General features: G+C 45.6%; 2 protein-coding genes across 3 annotated transcripts; both read left to right on the forward strand.

Moving 5' to 3' along the window:
• The first annotated feature begins 3,211 nt into the window (after positions 1-3,211).
• LOC124476817 (transcription factor 12-like) lies at positions 3,212-11,344 on the forward strand. Its single transcript, XM_047034199.1, has 13 exons — positions 3,212-3,359; positions 5,990-6,071; positions 6,250-6,377; positions 6,758-6,884; positions 7,020-7,093; positions 7,521-7,617; positions 7,747-7,820; positions 7,942-8,115; positions 8,519-8,642; positions 8,773-8,914; positions 9,104-9,336; positions 9,834-9,986; positions 10,355-11,344. Exons 1-12 carry the CDS (start codon positions 3,291-3,293, stop codon positions 9,974-9,976), a joined length of 1,467 nt encoding a protein of 488 aa, XP_046890155.1. The 5' UTR covers positions 3,212-3,290; the 3' UTR covers positions 9,977-9,986; positions 10,355-11,344.
• A 330-nt stretch (positions 11,345-11,674) lies between these two features.
• LOC124476251 (cingulin-like protein 1) lies at positions 11,675-20,601 on the forward strand. 2 transcript variants are annotated; one of them, XM_047033214.1, is made up of 19 exons: positions 11,675-11,777; positions 12,491-13,728; positions 13,809-13,903; positions 14,214-14,319; positions 14,412-14,507; positions 14,649-14,797; positions 14,909-15,050; positions 15,164-15,376; positions 15,450-15,656; positions 15,772-15,876; positions 16,075-16,227; positions 16,486-16,656; positions 16,971-17,123; positions 17,692-17,781; positions 18,462-18,545; positions 18,678-18,802; positions 19,310-19,418; positions 19,529-19,692; positions 19,952-20,601. In XM_047033214.1, exons 2-19 carry the CDS (start codon positions 12,559-12,561, stop codon positions 20,028-20,030), a joined length of 3,411 nt encoding a protein of 1,136 aa, XP_046889170.1. In that variant the 5' UTR covers positions 11,675-11,777; positions 12,491-12,558; the 3' UTR covers positions 20,031-20,601. The 2 variants fall into 2 exon arrangements, with proteins under 2 accessions (XP_046889170.1, XP_046889172.1); XM_047033216.1 differs by having other exon boundaries at positions 14,268-14,319.
• The last annotated feature ends 19 nt before the right edge of the window (positions 20,602-20,620 follow it).

Here is a 20,620-nt window from a genome sequence, read left to right on the forward strand (position 1 = left end):
CCCAAAGATAGTGCTTCCCTGAAGAGTCACGCCAGGTATCAAACACCATTTGCACACACCTGCAAAACTTTGGTAACAGAACATATTGGCTTGTGTTTTAACATTTCTGTAGCAGTGCAGAAATGAAGGAACAAACACATACAATAAAGCATGGTCTTCCGTACATTAGGCCGGGAGCGTTCCAGTTTCAGATTCAAAGTGTAAACCTAAAACATATTTGGCAACATATTGTTTCCAATGACCTACAGTAGCCAGCAAGTGTGTGTGCATATGTGTGTGTGTGTGTGCTTGTGTGTGTGTGCATGTGTGTGTGTGTATGGTTCTGTGTATTTTAAGAAGAGTATTATTTAATGTTTTTTTTGGGAGTCCCTGATTTTGACGTCACTGTCCTGACCCATCCTTGGATGGCTTTTAGTGTTGAGGGTTGTTTTTGTGCTCTCCAGTGGGAGAGCGGATGGGAAACTGATGTCATCAACCTTGGCCCAGCAGGACTGTGGAGCAGGCGGGCCCTCAGGGTGTCATGAGTGGTGCCCATGTGTTTGTGCCCAGTGGATGGTGAACTAGATGGTGTGAGGCTGCCTGACTGTGTTGCACCTGCGTCCCAGCGGGCTGATTGATCAGTTTGGTCATGTGGAATGTCACCATCTGCTCCGTTGTGCAACTCTTCCCCTCCTCACTGGCATGAATTTAGTTATTTAAGCCCTGTCAAATCATCCACTCAAAGATAAGCAAAATAATCGCTTGAAAAAGTATATTTTTATTGCAGTGCTGTGTACTGTATTGTTGATTTAGTTCCGAAGAGAATGTATGGCCGAATACTAAACAGTCTTTCCTCTTATTAACATATATTATTTGAGGTTTTACATCAATAATTTGTTTCAATATTTGAGTGTTATTACTATCAATTTGATGTCACAAGGGTCTATACCGTCACAGTTAGTTGGTGTAACTGAACCACAGAGTGCAACACGGATTGCCCTGCAGTCAGAGACATTTAACATCTTTCTCTCAAATGTAGCTTTTGTACAGCCTTGCTTAATTCCTTATTTTCCCCTTCTCTTTCTCTCAGTTGCTCTTTTCCTCCTAATGACCAGTCACTTATCAGAGTGCATCAGAAGTGACATTCATCATTGTAGAGTGTCATAATCAATGACATTTCAACAAAGGAAAAATATAGATATGCTAATATCAACTCATTAACGTTTGCATTACCTGTTTGAATAATGGCCTTCCTGACAAGGCTGTAATTAATTAAGATTGATGCAAAGTTCAGAGTGAGGTGACTGTGTGCATTTTCCCTCGGGTTTATGTGTGTGAAGCCCTTTATGAGTGTATGTCTGCATGAGTGGGTGGGGGTCTTGCCCATCCTCATCCAAGAAAACCGTCTGAGCTATATGTGACCTCCTTATAAAAATACCTTACCTCTGTCATGAGTAAAGGCTACCCTACAGTGAGCTCTACCTCCGTCATCTCCTCTTAAGATCCTCAGATAATTACGCTAATAGGAGGGAGGAGTGTGTTGACCTTCTGACCCAGTTTCCTGGAGGTTAGAATCGTTACGCTGGGGCTCAAGAGTAGGTATTGCAGCATTCCTTTTGAAGAACCAGTACAAACTGGCTTACCTTGACTGGATGTGTGTTGGGAGGGATGACCATCACACCATTTCTATGGGAGCTTTCCAGTTTTCCTTTTTCAACAAATGTGTAAATTGTTGACATTTTCTACCCAGACATGATTATCCTTGTATGGCAGAGGCTCCTTAAACGTATAGAAAACACTTACCAAATACATTCGCATAATACATAAATTATAACAGGGCACAGCTCATGTTTTTCAGTTGATTATTTTCAATGTTTGAAAGGAACTCATTTTAATATTCATTACAGTCTGCGGTGAACGCACATTTTGACCCACACGTTTGAATCTTATTTGTGAACCCCAAACAGTCCCCAGCCACTCTTCTTACTATCATTATAAAATGTATTTATTAGAATGAACAATGTGTGTCCTGGCTCCGTAGTGCGACTGGATCTCATCTTATTAAACTAAACCTCCTATGACTGTGTTCCAAACCACAAGCGCCAAGAGTTGGCGAGACAGTGTTGATAAGGGGACAACACTTTTGTCTCAGTGAGGATTCTTTGATTGGATTGTTGTGAAGTGTCACAATGTCTAGGGCAACTTGTCACAATGGGGCAGCAGGGTTCCACAACAGTGTTGTCACGTCTGACGTGGGTCCAGGGTGGAGATCCTTCTTGATCCTTTAAAATGAGTTTTTTTCTCCAGATTATTCTAAATGCTCACTATTTCATGTATTCGTTTTTTTTTGCTAAACATGACATAGAATCTATTTCAGATCCGCAGTTCATACTTTATCTCAGATAAAAGCTTTGATATAGAGTCACATCAAGGTTAGAGTGGAGGTCAGACATTTTAAAACAGTTGCATATCTTCGTACAGTAGGTCACTGAGACTGGTAGCCCAGGCCAACATGCATTAAGAGCCAAGAGGATTATAGCTCACAGGAAAACCTCTTCTGTGTGTGCATTCAGTCAAAGCAGCACCCAGACAGGCAGATTTATAAATAACCTTACTCCAGCCAAAGGAGGAACTTGCCACGCCACACGTGCTGAGTACTAAGACTAGGTTTAATTTGAAAATGTGGGTCAGCTGAGAAGTAGGTGGTGTTTACAGGAATTTTCTACCTTGCTAATGGGAGGTAACCTTGTCGTCCTTGTGCTTCAACACCAGGCTTACTTCAATTAGTGTGCGTTGTGTTCTTCACAGTGTGACGATATTCAGATGTATGCTTTCATTGTGATCACGTATAAAGAAATGTTTGTATTCCCCCATGTAAACATTTAAAAAACATGTCTCACTCAATTATTTGAAGGAGATTACATTTACAAACTCATTTGTATATATTATGACACTACTATTACAGTGTTTGCCAAAAGCTATGATATACAATATGTGCTGCAGAACATCAGATTTCAAAGTGTTGATTTAACACCAGGAGCGTAATGATGATGAGAGTGGACTTGTATAAACACTCAAGGAGTGAAATGAACACTGCTGCTCAAGCACATACTGCCCTGGTCTCCACTCAGCCACCCCTCTGCTCCTTGTGATGGTCTAGCCCTCATTTGCATAAAGTCTGTGTGAGTTCACTGCATGAAGAGGGCAGGGTAGGGACTGAGTGTATGTGAACTAAGAGCTCATCATCAGGAGAGCGAGGAGCTGTGGACTGCACTGTGACACTGGAATCTTGTACTGAACTAACCGGAGTCATGTATTGTGCTTACCCTGCCTCTGGGACTGGCAACAACTCACTGATGTATGGCTGCAACGTGAAATCAGTGAGTATATTTCTATGTTGTCTGTACATAGGGTCTTTGTTTTTGTGTGATTTGGTGTGATGGTGTCAAAGGAGGGTTTGCAGGTACGCCGGGACACCTTTACCTGACTGTGCTCTGATACTGTAAGTGTTTTTTTGATCTACATGTTATTTGCTAGATTTTTTTTAATTCACTTCAGTTTTAATAAGACTTGACCATACCTCTTTATTTGCATTGTCACCATCTAAAAGTAATATCTATTTGAAAGCAGATACATTTTGGAAAAGTGATGAAGTACGTTTAGTTTATATATTTTATATATAAAATGATGTATGTAAATTAGTGGTTGATATTGAGTGGTTTAACCAGACATCACCAAAGCCTTCTGTGAACTTTAATGTTTGTGGGATGGGATAGTGGTCAGTGCACGACTACCAATCCTGGCGGCATGTTCAAGGTCCTCTGATCAGACAGACCTAAGAGCCTGCTAGTTAAATCAGCTTGTCAAACAGATCTTGACATAAAACAGATTGCTGCTATTTCTGTGGGATTTAACCTTGCAATGTGCAGCCCTCCCCATGCACCATTAGGACAGTTATCAAAGGCAGCTTTGATCTTTGTCAGTGTAACCATATCCAGACATCGCGGATCATAGAGAAACTAAAATAGTTTCATGTGGCCGTAGTTAGTCATGGTGGAACCACGTTACAGCGCCATGCTAAGTACATACAAGGATTCAATTCAGATATTTTTTCTCAGTATATTAATGCATGTGCATTTTAAACAGTGAGGGTGATAGGCTATGTCCTGTTTTACAATCTTTTAAATATTGTTTTTAATGTTCTTAGACATGCAAACTTTATATAGGTGAAGCAAAGGTTTTGGGTATGGCAGCAAAAAAACACAACCCTAAGCTGTGTTCTTATGAAAGAACAGCCTTTGATAATTTGTGCCGGTGTGATTGATGGTTCCTAAATCAATGCTGTGCTAAAAGATATGGAGATGGGGGCTCACCCCATTGGGGGCCAGCGAGGGCATGCTGAACAGGGGGGTGTGAGCATTATTAACGGGTCACTTCCTTGCCCATGGTCAGGAGGACAATTGGCTTTATCCACCACCATATGCTGCTTGTGGAAGCTCAGACTGCCCTCATGTCTACAGGGGCTCATCTGGTTTGCCTGGCCCACAATCACCATGGACTCATGCCAGACAGGGACACGCTCTGCGTGCATGCGTGTGCGTGTTTGTATGTGTGTGCGTGTTTGTATGTGTGTGCCAGTGTGTGTTTGTGGGCAGAGATGGGAAGTAACAAAGTACAAAAAAAAAATTATATATAATTTATAATTAATTATATTAATTATAATTTTTCTGGTATCGGTCCTTTTTATTTATTTGTATTTTTACTTTCACTTCTTAAGTTTTTTTTATACAAAAATCTGTACTTGTCCTTCTTACATTTTCAAGACAGGTTAGTTACTTTTCGTTACGTTAGTTGAAAAATATTTTTGAGACAAAGTTTCGAAAAAAAGTTTCAAAAGGTTTAAACAAAAAAAATGAAAAAGAAAAAACATTTTCTAAAACATTTTCGAATAAGTTTCCAAAAGTTTCCCAAAATTTTTTTTTCTAAAAGTTTCAAATTGAGAAACGGGTTATATTTTTATTGTAAAGGTTTAAAAAAAGGTTTGAAAGGTTTACACTAGTGGTCCGCAAGGGTAATACAGGTGGGCTGCTAAACCAATGAACTTTAGAAGGAACTGACATTTCCACTTTAACTAACGGAAGTCCTAGACCTGGCCTGGCCGTGGTAGTTACGCAGGTTACCTCTTTTTACAGTGTGTGCTTACTGTGGCGCTGATGGACACTTGGTCGTCTTTCATCGCTCAAATAAATCTTGCTGTGGAAGTATGATAAACGCGAATTAAGTGAACTGATGTGTTTTTGCCGCCGCTAAAGTATTTGAGCTATGCAAGTGGGCCGCAAAGTGGAAAAGGTCGGGAATGGCTGGTCTAAAAGGTCGGGAATGGCTGGTCTAAAAGGGTTTAAAAGAACAAACATGATACAAGGGATTTGGCTTGTGTTGTCCGATTGTGTCTATGAGTACAGTGAAATGTATGCTACTATATTAAGCTTCTTTTTTTAAGGGGGGTGGGGGGGTTATTTATAACTGATTATGATATTTATTACAATATTAATAATCCCACCCTGGAGAGACCATAATGGTGGTACCCATTTATGACAAAAATGCACCTTTAAAATGTGGTAAATTGTGCAGAGGACTTCTTATCCAGTGTTATTTTAAAGCCTTTAAAATGAAATACAAGTTGAAGCTTTTGAATAGAGCAGGACCTGAGAATGATTAGGGGAGGGATTTCTCCTGGTGAATGCTTCCTAAATCCGGATGAGGAGCCACATGGATTTTAGGTTTATGGATTATCACAATAGTTCTAAGTGTACATCAGCTTGCTGCGTTGCTTTCATTTGAACATGTAATCTCTCATCTATGATATTGAAATTATCTTTATGTCAGTTTTGTCTACTAAAGTAATTCTTAGAAATCACTGTTTGGTGTATTAAACCTGTTCACCCAGTGTCATAGATTTGACTCATCAGCACTTCATAATGCTGCTGTGTGTTTATCTTCTGATGTTCAGGTTTATGATGACATTAACCAGAACCCCTCCACGCACCCATCCTCCAAGGCCCCCAACAATATGTTTGGCAGCACATTCTATGGTAAGTAAAAGTTCCCACCATGCAAGATGTATTGGTTCCATGGTACTTGCTATTATAGGTCACCGATCAGTCGCCACAAAAATGCTTGTAATCAATTACATTAAAACACACAAATTACATTCGAACAAATGTAATTTTCAGTGACAGGGAATGTAATTTCTTTCCGATTCCATTTCAGAAGGTACAAACGGATCCACGGACATGTGGGTTTCCACCGGTGAGCTGAGCCAGCTGGGATATGGAGGCCGCTCTTCCCACCAGTCCCTCTCAGGGAACTACAACAACCTGCCATCCCACAGTCACCCGGTAAGACCTGACAGAGAGGGCCTAAGATATGCCTGGCTGGGCCTCAGACCTGATTGGCTGGGCCCCAGACCTGATTGGCTGGGCCTCAGACCTGATTGGCTGGGCCTAAGATCTGATTGGCTGGGCCTCATACCTGATTGGCTGGGCCTCAGACCTGATTGGCTGGGCCTCAGACCTGATTGGCTGGGCCTCAGACCTGATTGGCTGGCCTTAAGATCTGCCTGGCTGGGCCTCAGACCTGATTGGCTGGGCCCCAGACCTGATTGGCTGGGCCTCAGACCTGATTGGCTGGGCCTCAGACCTGATTGGCTGGGCCTATGTCCAGGACAAGATTCACTTCTGGTTCAAACCCAGCCTCACTGACTGTCTGTGTTCCCTAGGACTATTCTCCACACTCAGTCTCCCCCACTGACATCAGCCGAGGTCTTCCTCCCATGTCTACATTCCACCGGGTCGGCAACACCACCTCTCACCCTCACGCCGCCAGCAGTCCAGACAGCTCCACAGGTGAGACGCGCGATGTGGCTGCCCTCGATCTAGACCTGAGCGGCTATTCCTGACGGTCCTCGATCTATATATTGTTTGCTTGGTTTTACATTTATCTGTACGCGACTTCTAAATGCGAGTCTTCTTGTGGGCCAGGTAACCATGGTGACCACGACCATCCCACTGGCAGGACGCAGACTGGGGATGCCCTGGGAAAAGCTCTGGCTTCTGTAAGTATCAACGACAGGTTTCTGTGAGGGTAAATTGTACAATATTGTGCTGTTTTGAGGTTGCTCGGTCTCTGGTTTTTGCGTTGTCCTGTTCATAAAACCAAACTAAGGCATAAAACGGAGCCCTGTAATTTTTTTTGTCAGGCTCTAATGAAAAAATAGAGAAATTGTTTTTTATACCCTGGTAACAAAGTGTCTTGTATGGACCCTGAGCCATACTCGCATTGTTGGCCTCTTTATGAGCTGCTGACTTGTAAAAAAAGACCAGGATTGATGAGTCACTTCGGGTTACGAGCCTTCTCCACAGAGCACGGCAGGGGCTGTTAAACTCTACAGAGAAATGACAAGTTGTGCCTTTAAAATGATCCACGAGTTGGTCTTCACGGTGCTCCATCTCTCCCCCCCTTCCCCTTCCGTCTGTTGGTAGATCTACTCCCCTGACCACACGAGTAGTAGCCTGCCGTCCAGCTCCTCTACCCCTGCCAGGTCTCCATCCCCTCTCTCAAGCTCTGCTGCACCCCAAGGTACAACCCTAGAATAACATTACAAAACTAAGGCTGTTTCGATGAAGCTACATTTTTATAGTAGTAGATTATTGTTTTTTGTTTTTTTAAAGTTTGACAGCTGACTCTCCTGGTCTGTGTCTCTCCTAGGTACTAACCTCTGGCCCCGCACGTCGACTCACGCCCCTGTCTCCCCTAATTATGAGTCTTGTCTCATATCCATGGTAAGCACATGGTTGTATGATAAAGTCATATGAAATTAATAAAGGATTATATTTCCGTGACATCTGCTGTATCACTGTGGTACTTCACACAACAGTCTCTCATCCAACTTCCTGTCTTTAGTCTCAGCTGGAGGATCGTCTGGACAGACTGGATGATGTGATCCATGTTCTACGCAGTCATGCTGTGGGGCCTGTCCCCAGCCTACCCAGCGACATCCACAGCCTGATGAACCCAACTCACCCTGGCCTCAGCTCTGCTCCAGGACCCCACGGCACCAATCACACACCTGCCATGGTGAAAACACATGATTATTTCCAAGTGTGTGTGTGTCTGTGTGTGTGTGTGTGTGTGTGTTTAGGCATGTAGGGGTGTGGAAGTATGTGTGTGGTTATTTTATCTGGAATAGAATTGTGTGCAGAGAATATTTTTACTTTCCTGAAAGAGTTCGGGGAGTTTTTAGCAAAGGATTAAGTATATTTTCAGATTAAATTCATTTTGTGTGTGACAGATTTACTCAGGGATACATAACAAATGAGTAGGCAGATGTTGATTTGTGTGACCTGTTTGTCATTCAGATTTATAGAGCTTTCATTTACAGTGTAATATAGCTGGCTTCTCATAGGACAGTAAGATACCAGAAGACTACAGATGTGCATAAAACATTTTTTTAATAAAGATTTATCTGTGTATTTTGCAGACAGAAGGGGTCAATCTGAACAACAACCCCTCCGCATTGCACAACCGCAATCACAATGGCCACCCCTATAACAGTGTGCGACGAACATCCCAACAAACCATACACATGCAGGAAGAAAGTAGAGGTCAGTTAAAAACCCTCTCCTCTATACCTGCCATACCAGCTGGTCTACCCAACTTCTCTTGACAGATTCACAACACCCCTCAGCAAGATCCCCTTAAATAAACGTTGTGTCTGTGCAACATTTCTTCCAGCACTGTTCAGCCAGCTGGACCTGAAGTTGGAGGGGCTCGATGGAGACGACATGCATACGCGTCAGAGCCACAGCTCAGCCAGCCAGCGTTCCGACGAAGAGAGTGACACACGGGACACTAAGACACCAGGAGACAGCACGAGGTGAGGAGTCCAGGCAGCAGCCTCCTTTCATGACACGAGTGATGCGGCAACATCTGTATTGACCACCAGAGGGCGCATAAATCCACATTTTAAAAGCTTGCAACTCAGGCCAGGGCACAGTTTAAAGACAGGCAACTGGTGAAGATGAAGAAGTAAACATTATTCTCTCCTTGTGCCCCTTGGCTGCAGTAGCATCCATGAGGACGAGGACCTCAGTCCCGAACAGAAGGCTGAGCGGGAGAGGGAGAGGAGGATGGCCAACAACGCCCGTGAGAGGCTGCGCGTGCGGGACATCAACGAGGCCTTCAAGGAGCTGGGCCACATGTGCCAGCTGCACCTGAAGAACGAGAAGCCCCAGACCAAGCTGCTGGTCCTGCACCAGGCTGTGGCTGTCATACTCAGTCTAGAACAACAAGTCCGAGGTCAGTGCTTCACCCACGGTGGGCGGGGTGCGGGGGTGGGGCGGGGGTGGGGGTGGGGGGCGGGCCGGGCCAGGGAGGGGGTCTTACTACTTCGACTTCTGCATCGGAGGTAGACGCGCGTCGTGGGCGGGGCCCGTTCCACTCTGAGTGAGGTCACATGAATGAGAGAGCGAGATAGAGAGATGGAGAGAGAGAGAGTGAAGGGGAGAGAAAGTGATAGAAAGACAGAAACAAAAGAGATAGTGGGTGAAGATATATTAAATATATCCTAAAAATCTGTATCTATAGTAGTTACATACAATTTGGAATGAAACATTTTGGAATGTGTGAGTGAGTGTGAGAACAGAGAATCTGTAGCTAGAGTACTTCAATGAAGATAATGATGATGATTGCAAGGGGGGAACATTAACTCGATACCACATCATGTACATTTTCTGTTATTGGTCATCTGCTTCATGTGGATCGGCATTGACTTGGATGTCTTTTGAAACCTACAGAGAGAAACTTGAACCCAAAGACGGCCTGTCTCAGGAGACGTGAAGAAGAGAAGGTGTCCGGGGAGTTGACAGACGGCCAGCCGCTACACCCATCACTCCACCCAGGTCTGACTGACACAGCTAACCCCATGGGCCATCTCTGAGCCCACCCAGGTACATTACATCCACTCTCATAGATGCTTATGTAGCCGGTGTGTGGTGAAACTCACTCCTCAAGTATGTAACAGGCCACCCGCGTCAACGAATTGTTAGGTTTTCGTTGGCATAGTTGGTAGTGGTGGCGCTTGGGAAGTCAGAGGTGGTGCGTTCGACTCCCGTTCTGAGAGGACAGTTGCCCATATACCTCTGACGGAACTTACAAGACCACGTCTGTTACACTTATTTGTAACCCATATTAGAGGCAGCCAGTTAATTAACCATCATTCACTCATTGATTTTTATGTTAACGGAAACCCAGTGCTGATCTACCCTGTGCTGAATTTCGACCAACCAATTAAAACAATCTTGTAATCCATCAACAGATGTTGAGTTGATGAGCATCTTGAGATGGTGGACCTGTTCAGCCACTCCAGATGGAATCCAGGGTCTTTAGGACCCAGCAGCCTGAGGAGGAGTTGGGTTGTTCTATATGTCTGCTCTGTGTGTTGAAGCTGAACAATCATGAAGTGTTGCTGTCTTCTCAACTCTCTAAATGGACTCGTGCCTGAAATTACTTGTAATTGACAAATGCATTGTAATCTGAAAATGTTTTGTACTACCAGTTTCTTTCATCATCTTCTTTTTTTTTTATTTTACATTTAAATATCAATGATCTTTCTGTTTGATATCATAAAGCAAATAATACGTTGGAGGAAGTCACTGTTATCCTTGTTGTGGAACTATCTTGGTTTAAGCTAGACCCAGAATCATACTACACAATTTATCTTTGTGCACTGAATATGTCAACCACACAAACAGATATTCTTAAATGTGTGAGTGTTTGTGCACACCAGTGAATCTTGTTGAATGTGAGTCTCCATGTATGTGTGAGTTTGACCATTCTGTGAATGAACAGACCTCTCTTCATTTGTTCTGTTCGTTGCATCATAGTTGCCATCCATGTTGCCATGACCACTAGGTCTTGTCATGTCAGTCACGTTGGTGAATGATATTTTCTTAAAGGTCACATTGATGGATAGAACAGAGAAATATGAAATATAACAATATCTCCCCGATTCCCTCTAAGTATTACTCTTAACATGTGTATTGGTTGGTTGCATGTATTATCTTTCTAGAATTTTTTTTTTTTTTCAATAGTTCATCTTTTTATACATATATTGAGAAGTAATTATTACATTGTCGGTTTAAATTTTACACGAGATGATGTTTTGTCATATTTTCTAAACATTTTAACAGATTATAATTATTTTACTTTGACCAGAACTGTAGGTGATAGCGATATAGATTAACTAATCTCCGATTTCTAACCCAACATTGTCTGAAGTTTAAATTATGCGGCTGAAAATAAAAAACTGTACATGTTTGGAAGGATATGCTACACGAAGAGTGTTGATTTTTCCTGACAACCAATTCCTTAAAGTTTCCCTCAAACACACATTCCACAAGTTTCTGTCGATAAATTACTGTGTTGTTCACCATCGAGGAAGTGCCAACTAGCTTTCACAGAGACGGGGAAAGAGAGAGAGAAACAGAGGAAGAGAGAGGGAGAGAGAGGGAGGGAGAGGGAGAGAGAGAGAGATAGAGAGAGAGGGAGAGAGAGGGAGAGAGATAGAGAGAGAGAGAGAGAGAGAGAGAGAGAGAGAGAGAGAGAGAGAGAGAGAGAGAGAGAGAGAGAGAGAGAGAGAGAGAGAGAGAGAGAGAGAGAGAGAGAAACTTCAGATAACGTCAGACAACTCTCGCGCAAGGAGGAGCGCGTCTCCTTAAAGTCTGAAGCTACGCAAACTGGTAAGCCAATTATCACGGAACACTGTGAAGTTATAATAAAGTAACTATAGAGCTAGTTAGTTGAAAGGTAATTTTTGCTGAATGAGGTTAATCAAAATTTTTACTAAATGGATCAGCGTCGTTTTGTAATTACGGTAAATACAGAGATGTGTCTACCATTGTTTAGGCTACGATGATAACATGCTCATTTAGGCTACCTAAACCTATGGCATTTATCAATAAAGTCGTGCATAATCCAATTATAATTTTCGAAAGTTTCAAAATCTCGTTTCAATATTATTAAACAGATACGATGGGGTCTGCTGCTGATGTGTTTCACAACTACTTGCTTAACAATCACTTCGGTCAAGTACCGTCGAATAAACTATGACGACAGTCTTTAGGAGAAACACTGCCAGTGTTAAGTCGTCCTGCAGTTGACTCAATTTCGCTGTACAATTGTACTCTGTGATTCGCACACAGAGTGACCTGTTTTCACAGAACAATAACATCAATGTACTGTGTCTGTATTCTTTTACTCTTGTATTGTTGTGTAGCTGCGTGTGAGGTACTCTTGTCACAACATTGTTCTCTAATAGCCTTTAGTCTAATGAGCTACTTCAACCAGCTGAAGATCAAACTACTCGAAACCACGTGCATAGACCTTTTGCTTTAAAATGTATTGTCTACAATGCTAACATCATGTGTAAGAAATGCATGTGTTTTTTGACCAGCTGTGAGTTTAGGGAGGTCAGGGGTTTCCCTGGAGTCTGCCCCCCCCCCCTCCCCCCTGCACACACTGATGGAGTCCCACAGGGGGAGTGGCTTGCCTCAGAAGGACTACAAGCAGCACAGCCCTCGAAGCAGTCTTCAGGGTGACAGCACAGGCCAGTTTGGGGTCAGAGTCCAAGTCCAAGGGATCAAAGGTCATCCATATGTGGTTGTGAACAACGGTGGCAAAGATCCCTTTTGCTATGGCAGCCAGGAGTGTCTCAGGGATGTTTCTGTCGTAGGCCTCCAGTCTGAGAAGGGCCTTGCCATGGTCAGGGGATCCCCACGGGGCAGTCCCTCATGGGATAGAAGAGCAGCTCTTAATCAGGATCAGTATGGCTCTCAGGGAGAGTTCCCAAGATCTCCGACTGGGTTTCACTATCTGAGGCATCCTGAGTTACTCCGCCCGTACGACCCTGATAACAGCTTCCGAGTCCCCTCTCCCACTCATATGGGACATTCAAACATGATCCCCACGTTTAGAGATGCCCAGGCAGCTCTGCCCAAAGTCAGGATCCCATTACCAGCTGAGGGGTCAGTGGAAGCCCAGAGCCAGCCCCAGAGCCAGCCCCAGAGCCAGCCCCAGAGCCAGCCCCAGAACCAGCCCCAGAGCCAGCCCCAGGGCCAGCCCCAGAGCCAGCCCCAGAACCAGGCCCAGAACCAGGCCCAGAACCAGGGCCAGAACCAGGCTTTTACCCCATGCAGGGCTCTCAGAGACCAGGCCGAGGCCACCCGGATGTCCCCCAGCTCTCTGGAGCCTGAGCCCGTCCCCTCAGTGGGGAGGTTAATAGACCAGTTTGACAGGCCCCAGAGGAGGGGGCGCTGTGGCCGCAGGGGCAGGATCGACCCGGAGGACCAGAGGAGATCACGCAGTGTGGACAGCAGCCAGCCGTTACACCCCTCCAGCCTGTCTGCCGTCAGGGGGGAGACCCCAGGGGGATCCAGTGTCCCCGGTTCTCCCAGGGCTGTCCCCGGGTCTCCCAGGGCTGTCCCCGGGTCTCCCAGGGCTAGGTTCTTTGTTGGAGAGGTGCCCCTACTGGCACAGAGAAGAGGAGGCAGCAAGTCCACCACGCTGCTTTACAGAGGACAGGAAGACAAGGAGCAACCTTCTCCCAGAGCAGTTAAAGTGCTGTACCGAGGGGACAAAGCCTCCCAGTCCACCAACACCACTGATGAATCCACGGAGGAGAGAGACACGCAGGTAAAACAGACAGTGTACTACACCAGTTAGTGGAACACACAGCTGGGTACTTGGTAAACACTGTGCTGTGCACTCATCAGGTTACTCCAGATCTGCTGAAAGGGTGGCAGGAGCTTCTTCCACAACCGAATGCAGAAACCACCAAACAGATACTGTACACTTACCTCAAGGATGGGTAGGTACTGGAAATAAACCTATCATCAATTGTTTCATATTTAGTTTACCTAGGGATCTGAAAAAGTTCACCTTTTTCCACGTGAATTGGCACTAGTTTTCATCCATGACATCCATAAGGAATTGCTGTTTTATCTGTGTGATATGACTTACTTCCACAGCTTCCATAAACCCAATGATCCCCAATATATTAAACCAACATGAAACCACAATGGGATGCATCATTGCATGATAAATGCGATTGTAGATTACATATCTATACTCTTATCTCGATGATGCCTTTCAATCTACAGATTGTTGTTGTGTTTCAGGACTACTGACAATGATTCCACCACTCAAAAGAAGGTCAACTTGGTTTTTGACAGAATCGGCCAGCTGAAGTGGAAGACTGCAGAGAAAGTGGAGGCGGAGAATAAAGTAAGAGTTGAGATGAGCATCATCAACTTGTACTGTTGGGTTTGTGTCTGTTGTGTTTTTTATAGGGTATTTATTTGTTCCGTATCGTGTAGGACTTTGCTGCTGAGGCCAAGGCACTTCAGGAGAAAGGCGAAGCTCTGGAGAGACAAGTGTCAGAGTTGAAGAAACAACTGGAGGATGAAACGCTGGTAAACCGCTGCAGTTTAGGGAGAAGAGAACCAGAAACGCGTCCGCATCCTGGAGAGTCGCTCATCCTCGACGTGGCGTCTCCAGGGAAAGGGCTCCGTCACTACAAATAACACCATTTTATGTCCACGTATGCGACGCAGAATGAGAAGAGTCTAGCAGACGCGTGTATGAAGGCCAAGGAGAACGTGAAGGGCTTGGAGGAGGAGCTGGAGACGAGGCAGGATGAGCTGTCTAAACTCAGGGACCGACTGGCTGAAACGGAGACCGAACTTCAGACAACCAAACAGGAGTGAGTACAGGACCATCATCCACATCTGTTCTGGAGTAAAACACACTCAGTTCAGACTGGCACATTTGGGGGTCCATCTGCTGAGGATATCCACTTGTTTGTGTCTGCCAGGCTTGTGAAGATGAAGGCAGAGAGAGAGAAATCCAGGATGGAGATGAAGGACCTGCAGCAGCAGCTGTCTGAGATGCACGATGAGCTGGACCAAGCCAAGACGTCCGAGGCTGACAGGATCCAGGACGAAGTTCTTCTGAAGGTTAAACCGGTTTACTCATCAAAACACGCCTGTACTGTTCACAGTGTGTTCGGACCCCCATTTTTGTCACTGATCGACCGGGTTTGTTATCTCTTTGATATGTCTTTTGGTAGGACATGGCCCAGCTGCGTGTGGAGTTTCAGGAGGTCCTGCAGGTGCAGGAGGAGCAGGAGGAGGTGCTACGCTGGAGGGAGAGGGAGCTGACCGCCCTCAAGGGGGCTCTGAAGGAGGAGGTGGAAACACATGACAAGGACATGGTTTCTCTGAGGGAGGAGTATGAAAAAGAATTCCAGGAGCTTCGACTGCTCGTGGAGAAAGTCAAAGAGGTAACCGAAGCCGCCCAAACATCTCACTTCCATAACGTCGAGCTAAGAGGCTAATTTAGCCTTTCCTTCTCAGAGTAACTGTCTACTGGGCCGGGAGAAGGCTCGGGTGGCGGAGGAGAGCGGAGCAGCCCAAGAGCAGGTGATGGAGCTGAGCCAGGAGAGGGAGCAGCTGAGAGGACAGGTGCAAGACCTGGAGAGGGAGGTGGATCACCTCAATCACATGATCCAGGAGTCCAGAACCCTGGAGAACCAGCTGGAGGAAAGGTCCAACCAGCTGAGGGTGAGATGGAGGGTGATGGAGGCCATAGTAGAAGGCTTGGCATGTAAAAAATGTTGTTCAATGTTGCAAGACGGGTGCTTCTAATAGAGGAGGCTCTTTCATTGTCCTTCCGCAGAAGGAGAAACAGCATGTTGAGGAAACGTTGATGCAAGTGAGAGAAAAGGAGGAGGAGCTATGTCAGGCCAACCACGCCCTGGCTGTGCGGCTCGAGTACATCCAGGTAAGACCAGGGTTGTGGAGCATAGACAGTTCTCTCTCTCTTCCCACATTTCCTATGCTTAATCACTGTCCCAATAAAGCAGAAATTCCCTACATTCATCCTCATGGGTTTCTATAGAGGTTTGGGAATTGATCAGCCTCATTGAACACATCTTCAACGTGCGTTCCTCTTCTGTCCCTCATCCTCATTCATGGTCAGAGTGAGTTTACCCAACTCAACCATGAACACAGAGACACGAAGGAGAAGCTGAAGGAGGAGAGGAGACAGACGGAGGATCTGAGGAGGAGGCAGAGCGGTCTGGAGGAGGAGAGACAGCTGCAGGACAGATGTGTGGAACAGCTGCAGAAACAGGTTCGTGGAATGAAGGAGGGAAGGGCAGGAGGAGGTGAGGGTGGGTGGGTGGAGAGGGAACCAGAGCCAGGTCACCAAAGGCAACAAGTTCTTTCAGGATGAAGGTGTGGTTGGATGATCTCGTATTGATGCATGGCCCCTTATGGCCTCTCTTAAATTCCTGTTAAAACTGTGGAATCTAGATGATGACACCAGACAGCAAACATTCTTTTGTTTTTCCCCCACCCTTCTCCACCTGTGTGATGTGTTTCTGGTCAGATGAGTGACCTAGTAGGGGAGAGTGAGACGTCCACAGGCAGGCTGCAGGCCCAGATCGATGAGGCCAGGGAGACGAGCTTCAGGGAGCTGGCAGCGCTGCAGAAACAGCTGCAGGAAAAGGGAGTAGAACTGGACAAATCCCGACAGTCTGCCAACAAACTGCAGGAAGAGGTGTGGTCGCCGTTCTCCCTCTTTAGTACACGTTCCGCCCTATGTTATGATTAGCAGAGAAACTGTTTCAACGTAAAATTGTTTAAACATTTTTTGTTTTAATGTCATTTTATGAGATGATGAGGTGTTTGTTTTATGCTGTTTGTGAGCCCCTAACAGGATTTTTTTTAAATAAAAATATATTTGTTTTTAATTCAAAATGAGGTAGTAGTGTCTCACTGAGTTCAAAGTGTTATGTGATTAACTTGGGATTGGTAAATGAGAGATATTTGTTGTCAATGTGGACAATCCTACGTGTGTGTGTGTGTGTTCAGCTGTCTACCTTGGAGGAGGACCTGAAGCGGTGTTGGAGGGATCGGGACACCGCCCAGGAGACGAGCAGACAGATGGGCCGGAGGGTGGAGGAGGTGGAGGAGAGGGGCACAGCTGCCCAGGAAGAGCAGGCCAAACAGGTCCAAATCCTGGAGGTATATACTGTGTGCACAACTACAAGTCACCAAATACATCCAAGATCAGGAAGAAATACATATTTTCCAATGGATGTCATTTGTAAATGTCAGATTTGTGATTAACAGACACACTTGTTAATCACAGATCTGACATTTACAAACATCTCCTACACACCCTGGGAAGTCAGTCATTTTTCAGATTCGGTTCATTGTAGAATAGTTCAATTTCTCAGGGTGTTTTACCTGTGTTTCTACCTGCATGCACTGAATGTTATAAGGGTACCAGAAAGAGTGGTGGTTGCAGAATCTCAATGACACCTTAGTGTTGTTTGCATTGCTGATGACAAAACACCAGACAAGGACAATGGTTGACTCTTTGCAAGGTCACAGAGAAGCGGGTGGCTCACATTGCAGTTGACTAGAGTGGACAGACCTGTGTGTGTGTGTACTCAAATATCGGACTTTTCTCATCAAACGTGCCACTTCTACCATGTTCCCAAATATTGCAGTCTTCAGATCAACAACAGGAGTAGAGGGAGTCCCGCACGGTACATTAGCTTGTGTGTGTGGTGTGTTTCCTGTCCAGGGGCGGATATCTCAGCTGGAGGAGAACCTGAGTGAGGAACGCACCAGCGCAGACCTCCTGATGAACAGAGTGGACAAGGGCAAAGAGCAGGCTGGTTTAGATCCGTCGCACACAAACCACATCATCTTTAGCTCTCATTTGACGTTTTTTTTTTTCTTCACTCAGCGCCGTGTAGGCGTCTCCTTCAGCCTCAGGGAATGAACTGCACCACTCCCCTGTCCCCTCGCAAGCTGAGAGCAGCTGATTGAGCCGCAGATTGTGAAACTCGGGAGGAAGGAGTTTTGTTTCTAGTCTGAGCACTCTCCCATAACCCCCCTCTTCACCGCCCCCCCAACCCCCCCCTTTTCACCGCGCCCCCCAACCCCCCTTTCTCAGACGGATTGTTTATGTGAAATGCTGAATGCTTCTCTGAGATGTGTCCGTGTTCTCTATGCAGCTTGCTGGTAAAGTAGGCCAGCGTGTATGCTAGCAGATTGTTGCTAATTGCCACACAATATTACATTGTTAAATAGACAAAAAACAAGCAGACTAATCGGGGCAGCTATTCAGACTCCGTCGACTAACCACCTCAGCTCATCCAGTACAGAGTAGAGTCTGGATTCTGCCTACAGTCTGACTGGGGAAGTTAGACCAGACACCATTTCGTCTGTCCAGGAAACCTCACCACTTGAACAATGCTTTTCATAACATCACTCTGTTGTAAACCTGACAGGGTAAATGTAAAGGGGTGTCCGATTGTCTCCTGACTGGTTCTTGCTTTTCTGTCACAGCTGGAGAAGATGAGGGGTGAATTTCTGCAGGAGAGAGCAGCCAGACAGGATCTGGAGTGTAATAAGATTACCCTGGAGAGACAGGTGCAGTGCTGTTAACACCTGCTGACCACAACAGAAACGTGATTCGTTTCCTGTTTTTACCAAAGCCCGTTTCCTCTTTCCACCAAGCCCAGTTTTCCATAGCGACTGCGATGTGTTCTCCCTCCTCCACAGAATAAAGACCTGAAGGGCCGAGTCTCTTACCTGGAGGGTTCCCAGAAAGCCACCCAGGACGGCCTGGTCTCGAAGCTGGTGGCCCGTATCCAGGAGCTGGAGGAGAAGCTGCAGGTGGAGGAGAGGTGAAGCCACTGCACATAAATAAGTCTTCAGCACACTTAAAAAACATGCTGAAAACACCTATAAGGCAGTATAATGAACTACGGTAATGCATGTTGGTTGTATGAGATAAGTCGATAGTAAAAGTAGTTAACTGTCTCCTCGGGTTGCTTATTAGCATGTCCAACTGTCCTCTTCTCACCCTCCCTGGTGTCCACTTGTGTTCATTTGAAGACAAGGTTTGTAAGCGTGAGGGTTATTTTCTGGTGCGGCCCCGTCGAGACCGTTGTGTAATGCAGGGATCGTGCTAGGGCCCGCCTGAGCGGTTAGGGAGTCGGGCTAGTAATCAGAAGGTTGCCGGATCGATTCCCTGCCGTGCCACATGACGTTGTGTCCTTGGGCAAGGCACTTCACCCTACTTGCCTCGGGGGGAATGTCCCTGTATTTACTGTAAGTCGCTCTGGATAAGAGCGTCTGCCAAATGACTAAATGTAAATGTAAATGTGTTCTCCGTCTGCTCGTATCATCAGAGACAACAGTAACCTGCAACAGGCCAACCGCAAACTGGAGCGCAAGGTCAAGGAGATGATGATGCAGATGGAGGACGAACACCTGTCTGTGCAGACGCAGAAGGACCAGGTGAGGCTGTGTTCAAACACCCAGGGTCAAACGGTGCTGCGAAGAGACTTGATTGGGGCTTGGATGGGACGACTCCTGGCTGTCTCACCTGTTTGTCCTCTCCTGTGCAGCTCAACCAGAGGCTGAAGACCGCCAAAAGGCAGATGGATGAGGCGGAGGAGGAGATTGAGCGGTTGGAACACGCCAAAAAGAAGCTGCAGAGAGACCTGGACGAGCAGGCGGAGAGCAGCGAGGAGCTGCAGAGCCAGCTCTACGCTCTGCGCAACGAAATACGGTGATCCCCCTGTCTGTCTGTCTGTGTCTGTCTCTGTCTGTCTCTCTCTGTCTGTGTCTGTCTGTCTCTCTGTCTGTCTATCTGTGTCTCTCTGTCTGTCTGTCCGTCTCTGTCTCTCTGTCCGTCTGTCTGTCTGTCCGTCTGTCTCTCTGTCTGTCTGTCTGTGTTAATGCCAGATGATTAATGATTCATCTTGTATACTTATTACCTGAAAGCTTTGCTCTTAAAGACAACAAATGTTACAATCTTACTCCACTAGGCGGAAGGCGAAATCGGCCCCGCTGATGATGATAGTGGAAGATCACACGGACGATGTGGATGACTGCATCTCGGACTGAACGATGCACCTTCAACGACTGGAAAGATGAGAAGCAGTTATTCTGTCTGTGAGGACCCCTGCCTGTACAGCCTCGTGGATAACGCTCACTCACTGACGTTTCTCTGAGCCTGTTTCTTGTTGTGAATTCTTAATGTTTTGCTTAGAGTGGCCTCTAGTGGGCATTTCTAAACTGCATTTATAAATTGTATTTCTAAACACCTATTGACGTACCTCCAGAGGAACCAGTGAGGAGTGGAACAAATGGAGCAATGTTGACAACACGATGAAACACAATGAGCTTGTCGTATTTCAAAACATTTGATTGTTTAAAATACATACTGAATCATGATGTATTTAACTTCAGTCAGTAGAGTGAAGTGGACATGCTGAAGAATAATTGTTTAAAGTCCCTAAACCTCTAATCCAACTATGACTGTGTTTGCCTTTTGTAGGAATGTCCTGTTCCATACTGTTTGTATGTATGACTGCACTTATTATAGATTATCTGCAAAGCAGAATACTGCACTGTTGACAGGAACGCATCTCATAACTGTAAAACTACCTAAATTAAAATGTATTTTTCAAATTGACACATGCAGTATTGTACCC

Source organism: Hypomesus transpacificus, chromosome 14, assembly GCF_021917145.1.
Source record: "Hypomesus transpacificus isolate Combined female chromosome 14, fHypTra1, whole genome shotgun sequence".
In the NCBI taxonomy this organism is placed as follows: domain Eukaryota; kingdom Metazoa; phylum Chordata; class Actinopteri; order Osmeriformes; family Osmeridae; genus Hypomesus; species Hypomesus transpacificus.

Coding starts and splice junctions, on each gene's coding strand:
- LOC124476817 (XM_047034199.1), top strand. CDS start 3,291: ATGTATTGTGCTTACCCTGCCTCTGGGACTGGCAACAACTCACTGATG. Junction 6,885..7,019: donor CAGTCCAGACAGCTCCACAG/GTGAGACGCGCG, acceptor CTTGTGGGCCAG/GTAACCATGGTGACCACGAC. Junction 7,618..7,746: donor AAGCTCTGCTGCACCCCAAG/GTACAACCCTAG, acceptor TGTCTCTCCTAG/GTACTAACCTCTGGCCCCGC.
- LOC124476251 (XM_047033214.1), top strand. CDS start 12,559: ATGGAGTCCCACAGGGGGAGTGGCTTGCCTCAGAAGGACTACAAGCAG. Junction 15,657..15,771: donor AAAGGTCCAACCAGCTGAGG/GTGAGATGGAGG, acceptor GTCCTTCCGCAG/AAGGAGAAACAGCATGTTGA. Junction 15,877..16,074: donor TGCGGCTCGAGTACATCCAG/GTAAGACCAGGG, acceptor ATTCATGGTCAG/AGTGAGTTTACCCAACTCAA.